General features: G+C 36.1%; 1 protein-coding gene across 7 annotated transcripts; it reads left to right on the top strand.

Moving 5' to 3' along the window:
- The first annotated feature begins 249 nt into the window (after positions 1-249).
- Positions 250-13,947, top strand: Ccr3 (C-C motif chemokine receptor 3). Of its 7 annotated transcripts, none has more exons than XM_031345242.1 (3): positions 288-381; positions 4,440-4,493; positions 10,905-13,947. In XM_031345242.1, the coding sequence occupies exon 3, from the start codon at positions 10,916-10,918 to the stop codon at positions 11,993-11,995; it is 1,080 nt and encodes a 359-aa protein (XP_031201102.1). In that variant the 5' UTR covers positions 288-381; positions 4,440-4,493; positions 10,905-10,915; the 3' UTR covers positions 11,996-13,947. The 7 variants fall into 7 exon arrangements, with proteins under 7 accessions (XP_031201107.1, XP_031201102.1, XP_031201106.1 ...); XM_031345246.1 differs by lacking the exon at positions 4,440-4,493 and adding an exon at positions 4,529-4,572 and having other exon boundaries at positions 314-381; XM_031345245.1 differs by lacking the exon at positions 288-381 and adding an exon at positions 3,415-3,471.
- The last annotated feature ends 3,396 nt before the right edge of the window (positions 13,948-17,343 follow it).

Genomic DNA, 17,343 nt, shown 5'->3' on the forward strand with positions numbered 1-17,343 from the left:
TTTCAACCTAAAGTAAGATGACAACTATTTTGTTACACAAAACCTTCAGTAGTTCCTCAATTTCTATAGAATATATTCCACCTGTTTTAACTCTTTATAATCTAGTTAAGGTCAATGCTCAATTTTATGTCTCTGCACTTCATTTCAAGCTTCTCTGTCTCTGTCAGGCCCATCTTAAGATGTCATCAGCCACTTGTTGATGTCTTATGGAATTTAGAGATAAAACCTCTCTGGAAGTGTATGGAGTAAAGTAGTAGCAGTGGTACCACAGAATTCCATCTTCTAGAACACACCTTCCAGTGGTTCTGAATTCTCTGAGAGGTGGAGCTTCTGAATCAACATCTTCCTAATGGATGGGTGGATTAATGGATATATAGACAGGTAGGCATGGATACATTTGTATATTTCACTGACTTTTGAATCCCAGTATCAGGACACATGTATATTTGTTCCCTAGTGTCATTTGCATGTTTACCATATACAAGGACAAACCTTAGTTCCTGACTGTAGAGAATCTACCCTTTTCTGGAAAATTTCACTCTCTCTATCACATGAAGTTTTATGTATGAGACTCTTGCTTTGTTGTGAAAACTTTCCAGTTCCAGTTCTACATGGACATATTTTCTGAACTCCTCAGAACTTTCATTTGATGTTCCACACATTCATTTAGAACACAGTATATTATAGTAGAATTTAAGCACATGGCCTGAATCACTTGATACACACAAGCTGGCACATAGTCCCAAGTCATTTATTTCTCATGAATAATGAGAAATATGAATCATGACTATAAAGTATACATGTGTCATTTTAAACAAAGAGAACTGAGACACACAGAGGTTTCATAGCTCAAAGCTCATACCATCTTTTGAGTGATAAAGGAGAGAGACTGAGAGGCTGAGGAGATGGCTCATCTGGCAAAGTGCTTGTCATGTAACTGTGAGGATCTGAATTTGGAGCTTCAGCACCCACATAAAAAACAAAAACAAAAGAACGCAAACAAAAAAAAATAGGCATGATGGCATAATACCTGTAATCTTGGCACTGGGGAGACAGATCCCTGGAGCTCATTGGGCAGTTAGTCTAACCAAGCCTGTGAACTTCAGGTTCAGCAAAAATTCCTGTTAGAAAAAAAAATGAGGCAGAGAGCAATTGAAATAGACACACAAAATCAATCTCTAGCCTTCATATGTACATACAAATGTGCATAAACACACACATGCACACACGATGGATTCTGAATCCAGTCATCCATTGGTAAATTATAAACTTTTAATGTTGTAAACTTAAGTTCCCAGAAAAAAAGCCACATCCATGTTATAAACTTTATAAGACTGATTAGAACTGGATAATTGTGGAGAGTTAGAATGTTCTAGATCCAGAGCCAAATCACCTTGACCTATCTTTAAACCCTTTAATAATAGTTAATTGTCAGTCTCTGTGTCTGAATTAAGATTTTTGGACTTTATTAGCAGATCACTAGCTACCACCAACCTATAAGAATGTTATCAGATAGCACCCAAGACCTATAGCAGAGATTTCCACACTTTGCTGTAACCCGCCTACATGACATTCTCACCAATATATTTCAAAAGTGCTTCTATTTATGACTTAACTTTGTTCTGTAACTATAAAAACCTCATTAAATCAGTTACTCACTGGATCATGTTATTTATGACAACCTGAACTCATGATCCCAGGCCATGATCACTCATATTTGCCTGTAGAATAAATTATATCCAAGTCCCTTTGAATTAAAATTGTGTTTTATATTGAAATTGTTGCAAAGGGAAAAGCTGTTTAGCCAGTGTGAACAGGGGGTCGGTCTCATGCTATTATGTATTTGATTGGTAAATACTGGCCTCTAAGTCTGGTTGCCCCTGACTTGGAGAGCCTCACCCATACCAAATGATGCTAATTTGCCTAATCTGGGATTACAGGGAATCCGATGTGGGCACATTTATTCTGGGGGGTTGCTATACCCCCTTGTTGCCTTCAAATATAAATTATGGATTTCTACCCTTCACTTCAGACTTTTTGGTTCCTAAATAAAAGACACAGACCTTTTAGATTTATAACAAGCCTTATAACACTACAGCTGGGCAGATATCAATCAGCCCTTTAAGCTATCTTGTCTGCTTCTTCTACCAAAATCCCCATAAATTTCATTTACACTGCTCCTGCTTCATCAGATCAACCCTCATGGCCACATATGCATGGTCCATGCTACCCCATGGTGACTCCTTCCTTCTCCTCACTTCTCTTCATGTTCTCTGCCTGAGGCCCCCAACCCCTGGGAACCTTTGCTCTATCCTCTCTCTTTTGCTCAGCCCAGGCTGTAGACATCTTTATTAACCAATCAGGGATAGCTTAGGGCCGGAGGGGGGAGGTTTACATAGCACCATTTGATGTACATGAGGATCTCCTTGTCAGGGGCATCCAGATCTTGGGGGTCATTATTTAACATTTGAAATCATAGTAGCACCAGACCAACCCCCTAAAATATCAAATACACTATTGATTAAAACAGTGTATTATTAGTCAGGGTTCTCCAGAGCAGACCCTTAGGATTAAATCAGCTTACATTAGAATCATACAGTTGTCTCACAACTGAGAGTGCTTTGAACTTTGAACCTTGTAGGCTTTAAGCAGGTCCTCGGAGAGCCACTGATCCTTAGTTAACAATGGAAGCCTTGAAATGCTGATTCTGATATAAAATGAAGAATCCACACGAGTTAAAATAGTTCAAGTATTTGTCTGAATGCTGGAGAGGCCATCAACCTGTTAGCTGCTCAGTTCACAGGTCTCATTCTGACATTGAAAAGCTGAAAGGTTCCTGGGGAGCCACTGGCCTGTAGACAATGTTATGGAAGCCTGGGGAAACTGGTCCTGATATCAGCTGTAGCAACGGGCTAAATTACTTCAGCAGAAAAAGGGAAGGCCAAGAAAGCAAAGGCAGATAATCTTCCTTCTGTCATTTTTTTTAAGATAATTGGGTTGCTACCAAGAGGTTTCGGCCCACACTTGGGTTTAGTCTTCTTCCCACATCAATTAAGGAAGTCAGACCACTTTTTTCATCAAAAGCTGCCTACTCAGTGATTCTAATTTTTGGCAAGTTTCTGTTAGAAAAAAAAAAGTATCACAAATAGTTAAGTATCTGGTTAGTTATTAAAATATCTGTTTCCTCAGCATTTCATTAGATGTTGATCCCCAAGTCATGGTTTGAATCTAAATCCCTCATAGGCTCATTTGTTTGACTACTTGGTCTTTAGCTGCTGGTACATTTTTGGGAAGCTGTGGAGCCCTTTCGGACTAGGTGACACCAGTGTGTTGCTGGGGTGGATCTGGAAGATCACGTTTCCCTCTAGCTCCACCTCAAGCTCTATTTCCTGATTGGAAATGTGAATTTTGCTATGCCTTCTCCACTATGAGATAGAAGAAATCCTTCACCTTTGAAAAAGTTCCTGTCAGGTATTTTATCACAGGGATAAGAAAAGCCTAAAACATCCAGCAATTCAATAGATCCCTTATAGTAAGAATTAAGTTCTTCTCTTATTTCTTCCCTCTTTCTTCCTCTCTATTTATTTTCTCTCCCTTTCCCTTCTGAATATCTAATAAGAACTTGGTAAATTCATTGACCTGTCAATGAATTTAGTCAGTATATCAGAGTTAGTCAGTATATCAGAGATTATATCATATATTTGTCACTATTCCCGTCAACATTAGGTGAATGGGTCTATTGTCCATTATCACACTAGGTCCATAGGGATATCAGCACATAGACAAGATATGTTCCTAGCCTTGTGACACTATGTCACGAATTCAACCAACACTTTAGACTGGTTGAGATCTGCACTTTACATAGAAACTCCCCAGGTTTATCTTAACTGACTTCATGACAGCTTTAGGAAATAAATATCTGTTACAATTATAGAGGAAAAACTAGGTGTCCAGCAAGGCTTACTCAGTGATTACCCCAAGATCATGCAGCTATAGAACCACAGTAGAAATGCAAACTCATGTCTTCGTGAATTGTCAAAACCTTTACTGATGTGCTTGTCCTCATAATCTTCAGTTGCTCCCAGCAAATTTGCTGTCTCATCCTTTCCTTAAGAGGAAATTCCCACATTGTTCTTCCACAGTCTGCCCAAGAGTCAATGATTATTGGGAAGTTGTTACCCATACCTCACATAAAAAGTGAGCAGTGCCAAATGGATGAAGAGCCTGTAAGATAGTTGCTGAGTGTCAGCAGTATCCATTCGTAAATAATTCAACTGAGAGCCAAGTATCTGCAGTAAATAACAAAACGGAAGAACTGTAACAAGTTGGTATCTCTGAGAACTTGCAAAACCTGAGAAGCTAGCCTGTTTAAAACAGGAAGCTATGCTGTTTACTACCTGACTGGTGTATGTGATCAAATGTTATCTCTGTTTCATTAGCAGTGAAACCTAAGTTACTACTGGACTCATAAAGGACTTAGCAAAAATCACCAGGTATTGTTTTTTCTTTTTATTCTCTTTTGGACAAGGACATATTGAAATTCAACAGATGTTTCTTAGAAGATATTTCCAGGTAGGCTTTCATAACTGTGGGAAAGGAAAAATGGATATATTAGTCTATGCAGGTGGAAGAAATACCTTCTAGAAGCCCTCTTGATTCCAAGAGGGAGGTAGTGTATAGTAATTTAAAGATAGCATAAGGTAGACTTGGAAAAGATTTTGCAATTTATTTCCATTTTTTTCTTGCTTTCCTCATGCCTATCCTCCTGCTTTCCCATCTATACAATGACACAACATGAACTTTATAACCACTCGAGCTATATTATCTGTTACCAGCCTGTACTTCTTATAATTCATAAACTATGAGGAATAGCATCATTCCAAAAGTGTTACATTAGTAGTTAGTGTTTATTGACACTTGCCTTGTAAGATATCATAAAAATGTAATCTATTATGTGTATGTATATTAGCATGAAAATATATTTATGTATTTGTGTGTATACTAAGTAATGATGTGTTTAAATGCATAACTAAAGTATTTTGGAAATCAACTCTAAGTCATACTGTTAGATGATTGTCATGGTTTCTCTGTCTGGATTAGGTTGGTTGCATGCCTTTGGTAGATCTATCTCTGTTAGAGGGTAGAGTAAAAAAAAATCCATTTAGTGTTTTGAAAAGCCCTAGTTTGGCTGGGGTTAGAAGTAAAAAGGTTTTGGTGAGTGCTTTGAGAGAGGGTGGTAGTATTCAGTTACAAATAGGTTGAGATTCTAGCCCAAACCTATTTTCAACCTGTGGGTTACAACCCTTTTGGAGGTGGCATATCAGTTATCTTGCATATTAGATATTTATGTAATAATTAATAACAGTAGGAAAATTACAGTTATGAAATAGAAATGAAATAATTTTATGCTTGGGGGTCATCACAACATTAGGAGCAGTATTAAAGGGTTGCAGCATTAGGAAGGCTGAAACCACTGGGCTAGAGGATCTTCTTACTCCTTTCAAAAGATGGTAATGATTAAGCTAGTCACTGAGTAATTTCACCTGGAATAAGAAATGAGAGTACTCTATGACTCAACAAGAAAGAAGCAAATATGATCAGAATAAATTAAGTAAAGAGCACAGTCAATACACAGAAGAGAGAATATGGTGACTAATAATTACAATGTAAAAATCCTTCAACAGAATAGTAATAACAACAGTAAGACAACTCTATATCCTCCTAACTGGACCAGTAAATTTTTTTGTTTTAATTCTTATCCATGTTGATGGATGCTTTCTAAAGCTGGTACCAGTGCTAAGAAATTATTGTTGTTATACATTTCTTAGAAGCAAATTGACAAATGCATCAAGAGTTTTGGAAATGTTATTAGAGTTTGAAAAAGTGTCTTGGGGTATATAGTTTAAGGAAATAAGTTTTAAAAGACAGAGATGTTTGTTGCTATATTATTTATAAAGGGTGTTTAATGTAAGTAACAGAGGCAATTTCATGTGTGTTGTCAATTATAATGTAAAGAGCACCTACTAGAGGCACACAGTATGTTTCTTGGTATGCTTACTAGAATAACTTGGGCTTAAAAAGCTGAACATACTAGTCATGCTTGGTCATGCTGATTACATTACTTTGCCAACACAGATATTTTTCCCTATGAAAATATATTCTTCACAACTATCTCGTTCAAATAAATAACATCAGCATGTATTCAAAACTATCTGTTACATTTGAAACACCTGCTACTAAAAGACAATGGCCAACTTTGATCTTCAGGAAAGAAGGTTGGTAAAAGTCCTTGGCACATGCATGAAGCCAGTCTCTTAAGATGAACTGACTACACTTTGAGATTTAGAACACTTGATTGAATTGAGTCCATGTCACTGAAGCAATATTTAGTCATCTATCTAACTCAAATGACAATTGGAAATTCCAAAACAAATCTACAAAGTTATGTAGATGAATAAGACTTGCCTCTTACAGCAGGGATGATTTAGATTTCTTAAGCAATCAAAGACTTTGAGAAACTCAACATGAGACAACAAAAAAATAAATAAATTTTTTGTTCTTTTAAAGAACAAAGAAGAAGAAAGTCAGAATAGATATTCCAGCTACATAGTTTGTTGAGATGTATAGATTGTAGATCTGTATAATTTTAGTATAATATACATTTGCAAACTTTTTATGATAAAGTTTATAAAATAAATAAGAAGTAATGAAACCCTTTAAAATTTTTTTGAGAACAGACATAATTTTAAAGGACAGAAAAGAAAAAAAGACCAAAATCTACTTTTGCATTTGAATGACTTTGATATTAAGGCATGAAGTTTCCTAAAATCAATCCAACTTTAGGAAACTTGAGTCTCTGTCTCTGTCCCCTTCTGTTCCTGTCTCACTTTCTCATTTCTTTTTAAACTCCATTTAGGTCCATAGAACTTTTGTGCTCTTTACTCTTCATTTCAAAATAATTTTCAAATAACCTCCAAGACAACAAGATGATTAGTTTTCTCTACAAAAGTACATTCTCAAACTGTACTCAAAATGTACCTTATTTTCCTGACACATGTGCAAACCTGTTTCCACTATTATTTCTTGGGATTTTAGTTAAAAAATGAAGTAGACTTACTAACCTTGGCTAAGAATGTAGTTAAGTGGTAGAATCTTTGCTTATCATATTCTAGACCCTAAGTTTCATTCCCAACACTGAACAAAAAGTTGTTACCTTTACATTTATTTCCAGAAAAATGTGGAAGCTTGCCATTGCATATATTTCTTTCTATTATAATTTTTAATATAACACAGGGCATGTTTGTAGATAGAATCGTATGTGGGAGCAAAATTTATCTCTCAACTGTTCACACTTTTCAAATGATCACAGGACTCAATAATTTGTGTAGCTTTCCTTAATTTTCCATTCTTGAGGATAAAAATATTAAAATCATCAAGTATACAATATTCTTTCACAGGGACGATTTACATCTTGTTTTTTAAGAAATAAGAGAAAAGGCAGAGTTACTCTTTACTTAAAGGAAGACTGTTTTGCTTAGATTGCCTTGTATATTGACATTTTAGTTAGTGATGACAGCATGTACAACTGTGGTCTCACAAGATGGTGAGGGACATGAAAATTTCTTTGTTGTCTTCATGCCACAACCTTTATAACATCATAGCACAGTGTACTACCAGTGTGCACAGAGATTCTGTGTAAAGAAACTTACTGTGTTGCCAGTTCTCTAGAAGGCTAGCACAGGGCTGAGGATGTAGCTCTGTGTCATGATATTTACCTAACACTGAATGTCTTGCATTCAGTGTCCAGAACCACATAAGTAAGCAAACAAATTGCAAATTTACTTTTTAAAAGCACAGCACATACAAACATGAAATACATATGCTATTTGATGTAACTGACTAGGTAAGTAGTTTGTATAGATTCTATACTACATTTTAATCATTATTTTAAAGTAGGCATTTAAGAATATGCTTAGGTTATATACTGGCATTGTGAAATACATCTTATACCTTGTTTCAGCTGAATGTCAGACTTTTAATAGAACACAGTTAAAATTAAAGATTGCTTAGATCTATGGAGGAAATAATCAGATCAACGGTCAGATGACAGATGATAAACTCATTGAAGCCTTTAAAATCTTTGAGCTTCTTAGAAACATATTTTATGGGGCTAGAGATATGGCTCAGCATTTAATAGTGCTTGTGGATCTTACAGAAGACCTGGATTTGTTTCCTAGCATCCATGTGGAAAATCACAACTACCTGTAACTCTAATTCTAGGGGACTTGATGTCTTCTTTTGATCTCCTTGGGTTCTTGTACACATGTGGTACACATAAACTCATGAAGGTGCACAGACATAATAAATACATATAACATATAAATAAATGTAAAAAAGAAAAATATGTCTTGTGTATTTTCATCTGCATATGTATATGTATGTTATGCTTATACTACATTATGCTTATACTTTGTGTTGTTTGCATGGTAGCTGTAGGTGATGCCATGCACATAAGCTCAAACTGGTAAATGAGCCCAATACCATTTAATTCAAATGGTTTAAATAAATAAATTTAACAAATAAATTTGTATGTAAGATAAAGTAAAGATATCTTAAAATTACTAGTATGTATTTTGTAAAGGCTGTAATAAGCCAGTCTGGATTGAACTTACCTGTTAGATGTTTAACCTATAATGTGTATTATTTTCTATTTATCAAGTATATCAACTTTCAAATTTCTCCTTTGGCAAGGAAATACATTAAAATACTGACTATATTTGTATAATCTACAAAGTCTGCATGTTTTGTAGATTTTATATGTAATTGTATATATTGTATTTGTATGCAATGTAGACATTGTATACATACAAAGTTTAAAATAGTTGTTAAAAGTAAACAAACTAAGTAAATTTAAAATGTGAAGTTTTTAAGTGTACTTTTTATGTAATTTAAAACACAAAGTCACTAAACATTTAAGTTATTTTAAGTAAGTTAAAATATAATATCATTCCTAAATATGAATTATAAATTCTACCAAAAGAAATTATATTTCAGTCTATTAACAAATATGACTGATGCTAAATTAGGGGTATATGACACACAATTTAGTTTCTTCCTGAATTTTTATTACAATTTGGAATTACTAAAAGTTTAAAAATTTCCACACTTCCATGTTCAAAAATATGAAACCATGTGGTTTTAATTGAAAAGCAATTTTTAAAGGTGATAAATATGTCCTTTTATTCAAAAATGATTTTGTCTATTTTGGAGATTTCTTAAAGCATTATTTCAAAACTTAAATTTAGGGAAAGAAAACAATTCCGAGAGAAATTAATAAATGAGGAAGAAAATAAAAAAATTAATGCATGTAAGAATATATTCTGGATGAAAACAATTACTTGCAAAGTTAAAAAATTACATAAAATAATTTTGTCAGATAATATTTTGCTCTAAAACAAGATAAGTAAAAAGAATATGACAAAACTATGGGTTTAAACAACTCAACCAACATCTTCAAAAGGCTGTAAACTATTAGTCCTGAAATTTCTCAGTGTGTTCCTGGTATTTGGAGAAACTTCAAAACTTGACTAGTTCAGGTACTATTCCTTCTCAATTGAAAGAACTTATCTTTGAGGCTTCCAACACAGATACAACTGGATAGGGAAAAATGAGAAAACAAGGTGCTTTCATGGCAGTTTCCTTTTGAGTCTCCCAGATAACCCCCAAAGAAGGAAGATGTCTTTCCTAGTGAGTGTGTCCTTGTCTCCCAATGCAATCAGTAAAGCTATCAGTAAATCTAGGGCCAAATAATTACACACCTAGCAAACTGGAGGAACATTGAAAGACAGTCTGTCCAAACCATTCTCAGAGGAGTAAGTTAGGTGATCAACCCAACCTAGTCATTTCTTCAAACTTGGCCTTTCCTCTTAGCCAGGAGAAAGTTAGTGGGCCTTTCTCTGAGTAAGCAGAGTATGAATATACTGCCCTTCATGAGATTTCTGCTTTGTCTGCTTTTTTTCCTTCTCTGTTGGAATCAGTATTCTGTAAAAAAGCAGACACTGGTCCTCCAGCTCCTGGTCTAATAAAGTAAGTTGTATCAGAAAATCTACTTCTCATACCCTCCAGCTCATCATCTTTTTTTATGAAAGAGAAGCTCTTGGGATATCAGTGCTCGTCTTAGCACTACCAAGAGCCAGAGAAAAGAAATCACCAAAGAAAATGCTGCTTAAAATTATACTGATTTCAAAGTTCAATAATAATAGTAATAAAATAATAATAATAGCAACTAAATCATCAATAGCTAAATTTAAAATGCTTATATTTAAATTACTGACAACTGGATTGTATATAGATAGAAGTTAAAACTCTACTAAACTTTAACCTACTTATTAGGGAATTTCAGATAAATTACTGTCTCAATAAGCATCAGTTTCCCCATTAAGTATTTTGGGCATGCTCATCAAAGGGCCTAAGAAAGGTGGTTATCATTACTAAAGCCATAAATTTATGTGAAGATTATGATTTTGAAACTCATCATATATAAAATAGAAATTCCCAAATGCCTTAAAGTATGCATAAGTAATAATAATTACATATTATGAATGAATTATATAGTTATTATCATTCTCCACTCTTCAGTTCAAAAGTTTGAATTCCCTCCTTCAAATACTTTCAGAAATTAATATTCCTATGCTTTACCACCACCCACAGCATTTCTGTTTCCTTTTCTATTATGAATCATGATGACTTTGAGAGCTACAGAGCTTTTTTCTGGCCCCTACTCATAGCATTTCAGATATATCTTTGAAATTTGTACTAAACAAATTATAACTTGAGTCTCTTAATGAGTAATCAAGTGATATATTCCACATGGTTAATTGTTTTTTAATTTTTTTCTATCACAGAGACAAATAGAATGGAATTCAACACAGATGAAATCAAGACTGTGATTGAAAGCTTTGAGACCACACCCTATGAATATGAGTGGGCACCACCCTGTGAAAAAGTCAGCATCAAAGAGCTGGGGTCATGGCTCCTGCCTCCACTGTACTCCCTGGTGTTCATCATCGGCCTCCTGGGCAACATGATGGTTGTGTTGATCCTCATAAAGTACAGGAAACTTCAAATTATGACTAATATCTACCTGTTCAACTTGGCAATTTCTGACCTGCTCTTTCTTTTCACTGTCCCATTCTGGATTCACTATGTTCTGTGGAATGAGTGGGGTTTTGGCCATTACATGTGTAAAATGCTCTCTGGGTTTTATTACCTGGCTTTGTATAGCGAGATCTTTTTCATCATCCTGCTGACAATTGACAGATACCTGGCTATAGTCCATGCTGTGTTTGCCCTTCGAGCGCGAACTGTGACTTTTGCTACTATCACCAGCATCATCACCTGGGGCCTGGCAGGACTGGCAGCATTGCCCGAATTTATCTTCCATGAGTCCCAAGACAACTTTGGAGAGCTTTCCTGCAGTCCTCGCTACCCAGAGGGCGAAGAAGACAGCTGGAAGCGTTTCCATGCTCTAAGAATGAATATCTTTGGTCTAGCTCTTCCTCTCCTCATTATGGTTATCTGCTACTCAGGAATCATTAAAACTCTGCTGAGATGCCCCAATAAAAAAAAACACAAGGCCATCCGGCTTATTTTTGTTGTTATGATAGTCTTTTTTATTTTTTGGACCCCGTACAACCTGGTTCTCCTTTTTTCTGCTTTTCAGAGCACATTTTTGGAGACCAGCTGTCAGCAGAGTAAACACCTGGACCTGGCCATGCAGGTGACTGAGGTGATTACGCACACCCACTGCTGTATTAATCCGGTCATCTATGCCTTTGTTGGTGAGAGGTTCCGGAAACACCTTCGGCTCTTTTTCCACAGACATGTTGCAATCTACCTGGGAAAATATATTCCATTTCTTCCTGGTGAGAAAATGGAAAGAACAAGCTCTGTCTCCCCATCAACTGGAGAGCAAGAAATCTCTGTGGTGTTTTAGTTGGGCAGAGAAAACTGTCTGTCATTCCATGGACTGAAAGATGAAGCAAACACATTAAGTCAGTCGCAATGACCTCTTACTCAATCACTTGTACTTTCCATGCAACACTGATGCTCTCAAAGACCTGAAAACACACATAATGACTGCAGAATATTGTCAAGTACTCCGAGGTCATTACTAGCTGGCCAGTTGACAATTGATCAAACATGAAAAGGACAGCTTTTCTTGATTCTCTAAAGAGTTACAAATGTTCTGATTCACTTAAATGTTAAATAATCCATTCAGGACAATTAGGAAGAAATATTTAAACTTCTACTTTAGCCATTTTTTGACATTAGTGAAATGTTTCACAAAATACATTTACTTCATTTCCTAACATAAGTGTGTTTTTTTTTCTTCTTGATGAATGGCTTTCTTTTTCCTCTTTTTTTTTTAAATTATTATTTGTATATGGACTATTGTTCTTGCAGGAGACTGGATGTTATATCTTGTTTAATTTTTCTTAAATGTCAAATGAAATCATATTTCCTATTAGTGACTGAGAGCATCTTGGAAGGAACACATTGTCCTCCTAAGTGCCAGTTTTATGTTGAAAAATAGTCTGGGGCCATCTGTATTGAGAAGTCCAGGTGTGGTGCTGTCGTTAATTCTTCCTAGATTTGACATCATAAGTACCTGGAGGATATATTGACACATGGACAGATGACTCCTACTATAGGAGAAGAGTAGAAATTTGGAGATAGACATCAAGATTAACAGATAAAGTAATACTGGAAACCCCTTTTAACCTGCCCTCACATACCAAATAGAGGATGTACAAGAAATGCCTATGACATCACACAGAGAGAAGTTGACACTATGCAAATAAGCCATGAATAATAAGAAGTCGTATGATACAATACTTTTAGGTGTCTTGTCTTTTCCCAGATCATTAGCCTACTTCTATTCTCAGTAATATCTTTTTATCTTTCTTAATAAACTGCCTGTATGTCTATCATTATCTATATGTTCATTATTCTGGCACACAAGACCCTAGAAGTCTCAGGATGTGTGCTCTGGATTCAAATGTGCACTTACAACAGCACTTCAGCACTTATGATTCATGTTTGAAGTGAGGCCTGAGCATCAACAATAGGTTCCCAGGTGATGGCCATGATACTTGTCCCAAGATCACACTTTTAGAATTGTGTTGTAACTGTGATGCTTTCAGAGACTCAGCAATTGAAACTGAGGAGTTCATAAGTGTTGTAGGAAAATATGAGCCCTTTAGATGTTTATGATAAGGTTATATGCCATTATGGTCAGCTAATAAGATATGATAGTCTATCTGAAACATTATTGAGTTTTTCTTGAGTGTATGTATTTAGTACTCTGAACTAGAAGTTGTGAGAGACACAAAGATTAAAGAGGAAAAAAATGGAGTGGCTATGGCTCAGGTCCCTTTCTCTCATTCCTTTTCTTCTCCTGATTATAGCTTCTTGGGGATGTAACTTCTAAGCTTTTACTTAACTTGTGTTTGTAATATGGCACTTTTCTTTTGGGTATAACATAGTCATCTCATGATTATTTTGAAGTAGAGATTACCTTGGTCTAGTAACCATGACAACTATTTGAGCAGAACAATATATAGGTAAGTAGTGATGCTATTGGAGATACTGATACTCCATAGTAGAAGGAAATATGGGGTCACATAGTACCCTCATCTTGTATTCCAACCATTATTCTGTCCTGCTACAACTTGCATGTGATCTTGGGAGATGATAAAGATATATAAGATTGGAAGAGTTATTTCAAAGTGTGACTCCATGATTGCATTTTCATGAGGTCACTATCCATAATGGGATGGAATTTTGTGATGAGACAGCTGTTTGAGGGTAATTCGTTCTTTTAAGTATCCCTTCATTAATGCTCTGTAAGTAGGTTCAATAAACTCATTGGTTTGCTAAGTTGAACTTTGATGGAGTCATTGCTTTGATTTATAATTTTGTCCTTATCTGAGGTGAATACATATTTGTTCAAGTTAGTGCAACAGTTTGTCATTTTCTAGAGAAGATGTAGACAATGTATCATAAACCTACTAGTTGCTCATCTAACACCTGCCTGTTAAGTTTCAGGAATGGGTTGTAAAAACACTGCTTTGGGTTAAGTGAGGAATCCACTGTGTAAGAAAACAACATGAACCTTTTCCTCATAAGACCTTGATCAAATAGGATAAAGTGGAGAGGAACAAAAGAATCCAGTGCAAAGGGGTTTCTCTTCTCTGGGGATAAGGGGAAGAGGAATGGAAGAAAGAATTTGTAATGGTGGGAATGAGAAGAAAGGAAAGAATGGGGCTAAGATCAGGGTGTAAAGTGCATACAAAATAAATTATTGAAAAAAAAAAGAAAAGATTTGTAGAATGCTCAATTTAATAGGAAGAAGGTAAGGGCACACCATGAGTGGAAAGAAATATGGGATGAACAGATCAGGATGGGTCATGAATTTCAGTCAAAAGATCACAAGCTTTGTTAAGAAGGCAAAAAAGTGTATTGAAGAGTTTAAGGAGATAAGGCACTCAACCCCATGTATTATTCTTTGTTTTTTAGAGGGGAAACTGGGAAGGGAGAAATTTACATGTAAATAAAGAAAATATCTAATAAAAAAAAAAGGAAAATGAAAAAAAAAAGAAAAGAAAATATGGCAATACATAGAAGATGGTTCGGAAGCCCCGTAACTACCCAAGGTGGTAAAGTAGGAAGTGAGTCAAGAATGGAGGGAAGGTAAGACTAGCAGGTGGTAATAGGTGTGAGAAACACACCAAGGAGAATCTGACCAAGGGAAAAAGTTGAAACACTAAAAGAAACCTATCTCTGAAAAAAAATAGTATATTGGTCAGCTTTGCATTGATACAGTGAAATATCTGCAGTAATTTATAAAAAGAAGGAATACATTGAGGTTATGCATCTGAAGATTCCATGACAAGTCTCAACAGCTCTAAATTTTGGGCCTCTGGTAACAGTAGAGAGCATGTTTTGGAGAAAACCACTTACATATGTTCTAAGAAGGTGACTGGGTCCTACAGTCCCTTTTGGAAGGCGATGTTCACTGACTAGAAGACATTCCACTAACTCAACTTCTTTAATGCCTGCCTTTCAATAGTCCCATTCTGGGGACCAAGCTGTCAACATTGGGACACAAACATGCACATTCCCACATGCCCACACACACTGTTACTTTTAGATGCACGTGCCATTCTATAGGAAACATATGAAACTGTTGCCAGTGGCTAGCTTTAAGAGAAATACTGTTGGCTAAAGAACAGAAAAAGTGGGGTGACCTTTTGTATCTTTTGGATGTTGAGTCATAGAAACACATTTCTTATTTAAAAAATAGTCTTAGAATTATACTAGAATATAAAAAGTTATGTTTCTGTTTGGATGTTAAGACTCAGGCATCCTAACAGCATTAGAAGTTTCAAGCCATAATTTTACCCTCTGACCTGGAACAACTTATTTCACTTCTTTTAGTCCCAATGTCCTCTGCTGGACAATAAAGGAATTGGGGGAGAACATCTTTAGGCTCCTCATGTCCCAAGTAGACTCAGACTTTGTTAAATAATCAGAGAGAAGGAGGAATTGACAGCTCAAGTTCTGTAAAGAAGATTGCAGAAAGAAAGGAAGAGAAGAGAGGTAGAGATGCATCATCCCCATTAGCAGTTGGACCATTGTTTGGCAAGGGGTATTAAGGGTGGTGTTGCCTTTATATTCATTTGCTCATGTATCATTTATTCTTTCATTCAGCAGATACTTACTTAATGCTTTCCATGTTCTCAGCCAAGTCTCAAAGAAACAAATTGCATACGCTGGAGCCTTTCTCAAAAGTTGAAATTCTTTTGTGACTTCAGAAAATCATGGTACTTTTGCACCTCAATGTGATGACAAAACATTATAGGACAGCCTAAGGATTCTTTTAGATCTAGAGGGACAGCCTCCAGTTGAAGTTAAAGGGACAGTGAGGCATCACTGTAAAGTTTATACTCTGTGAATTCTGCTGATTCAAACCATAGATTCCCCAGAACCTGGCAAAGAATTGGGAAAAAGGAAAAAAATCCCATGAATTAAAATGTATATATAACACAGACATGAGTGTCATGTCTAGCAAAGCTCTAGGAACTGTTTGGGATGGTAAAGGCTTGAAGAAAGGACAGATATACTGATGTATGGGCACAAAAAAGCTGGAGTTAGGTGGGCTGGGGTCTCAAATGAGGAAGACACAGCAATTCAGAAGCACAGTTAGACAAAAAAATTGACTCCAACCTTTCTCAGATCAAGTTCTTTCCTTGTCACCATCTCCTTTCACTACAGCTGCAGTAGAAAATGGTAACACTAGAGGGCACAGACCAATGACCATGCCTTGGCCACAGCCAACCCCAGGCAGAGTGTGATCATGTGCCAAGAAAGGTGGGCTTTTGATGATATTACAACACAGAACACTAGGAGGTGCTATTTGTATCTCCAGGAAAAGTGTGATGCAATGACAACAGAAAAGAGTGACAGCATGCAGGAAATACTTGTTTATTATCTGGGTCAATTTCTACTTTCCTTTGAGGCAGGGCTTTGGTAAGGCTGGTTATAGCTTAAGACCTACGTAAGAGAAAGACAAGACCATGCAGCCCATCCTCATTATATTTTCTGCTTCTTGGGGATGGATGGAGCCTGGATGCCAGTGCATGCATGAAACTTTGTAAAATGCAGAGGTTGTAGCCTCTAATGGACATGGCCCAATATATATTTTGAAATCTGACACTACGACCAACAGTTTCTTAGACTAGAGGAACTGGAAGTAGATAGAGAAGTGAGGAAGATCTATTTATTACTCAATTCTATAGGTCATATTTCTTGTGTACAGAGGTCCTTCTAATTTTCTCCTCTTAAGCCACACAATCCAGTACCTCAAAGTAATATATTTTCCTATCCCCCTGCTATCTTCTTGTTAACTCTCCTCAAATCGCCAAATTTGAGTATGTCAATTGTTTTCTTCTGGGAATCTGGGTGGCACAAGGAGACAACATTAAGCATAGGAAGGAAATTGGTAATAAAAGAAAAAATATGATAAGTGTGAAGTTAAGTGTTCAGGGATAACTTCCTGGAGGGCCACATCTTAAAGGCAGGATGCTAAAACTTGTGGAAAACAGGGGTATGGACTAAGCAGAGGCAAGTTAGGAATAGACAAGGGGCATTCAGAGAGAAATGGTTAGCATAAAACAGAGCAGATGAACTAGTCGGAGAGGTCTAGAGGCAAGGGCAATCTCTGATCGTCTATTACCTTGTGGCCATGGGGTATGGCCCTGGCTCATTACAAATGCTGTG

This window comes from Mastomys coucha, unplaced genomic scaffold (assembly GCF_008632895.1).
Source record: "Mastomys coucha isolate ucsf_1 unplaced genomic scaffold, UCSF_Mcou_1 pScaffold23, whole genome shotgun sequence".
Taxonomy (NCBI): Eukaryota; Metazoa; Chordata; class Mammalia; order Rodentia; family Muridae; genus Mastomys; species Mastomys coucha.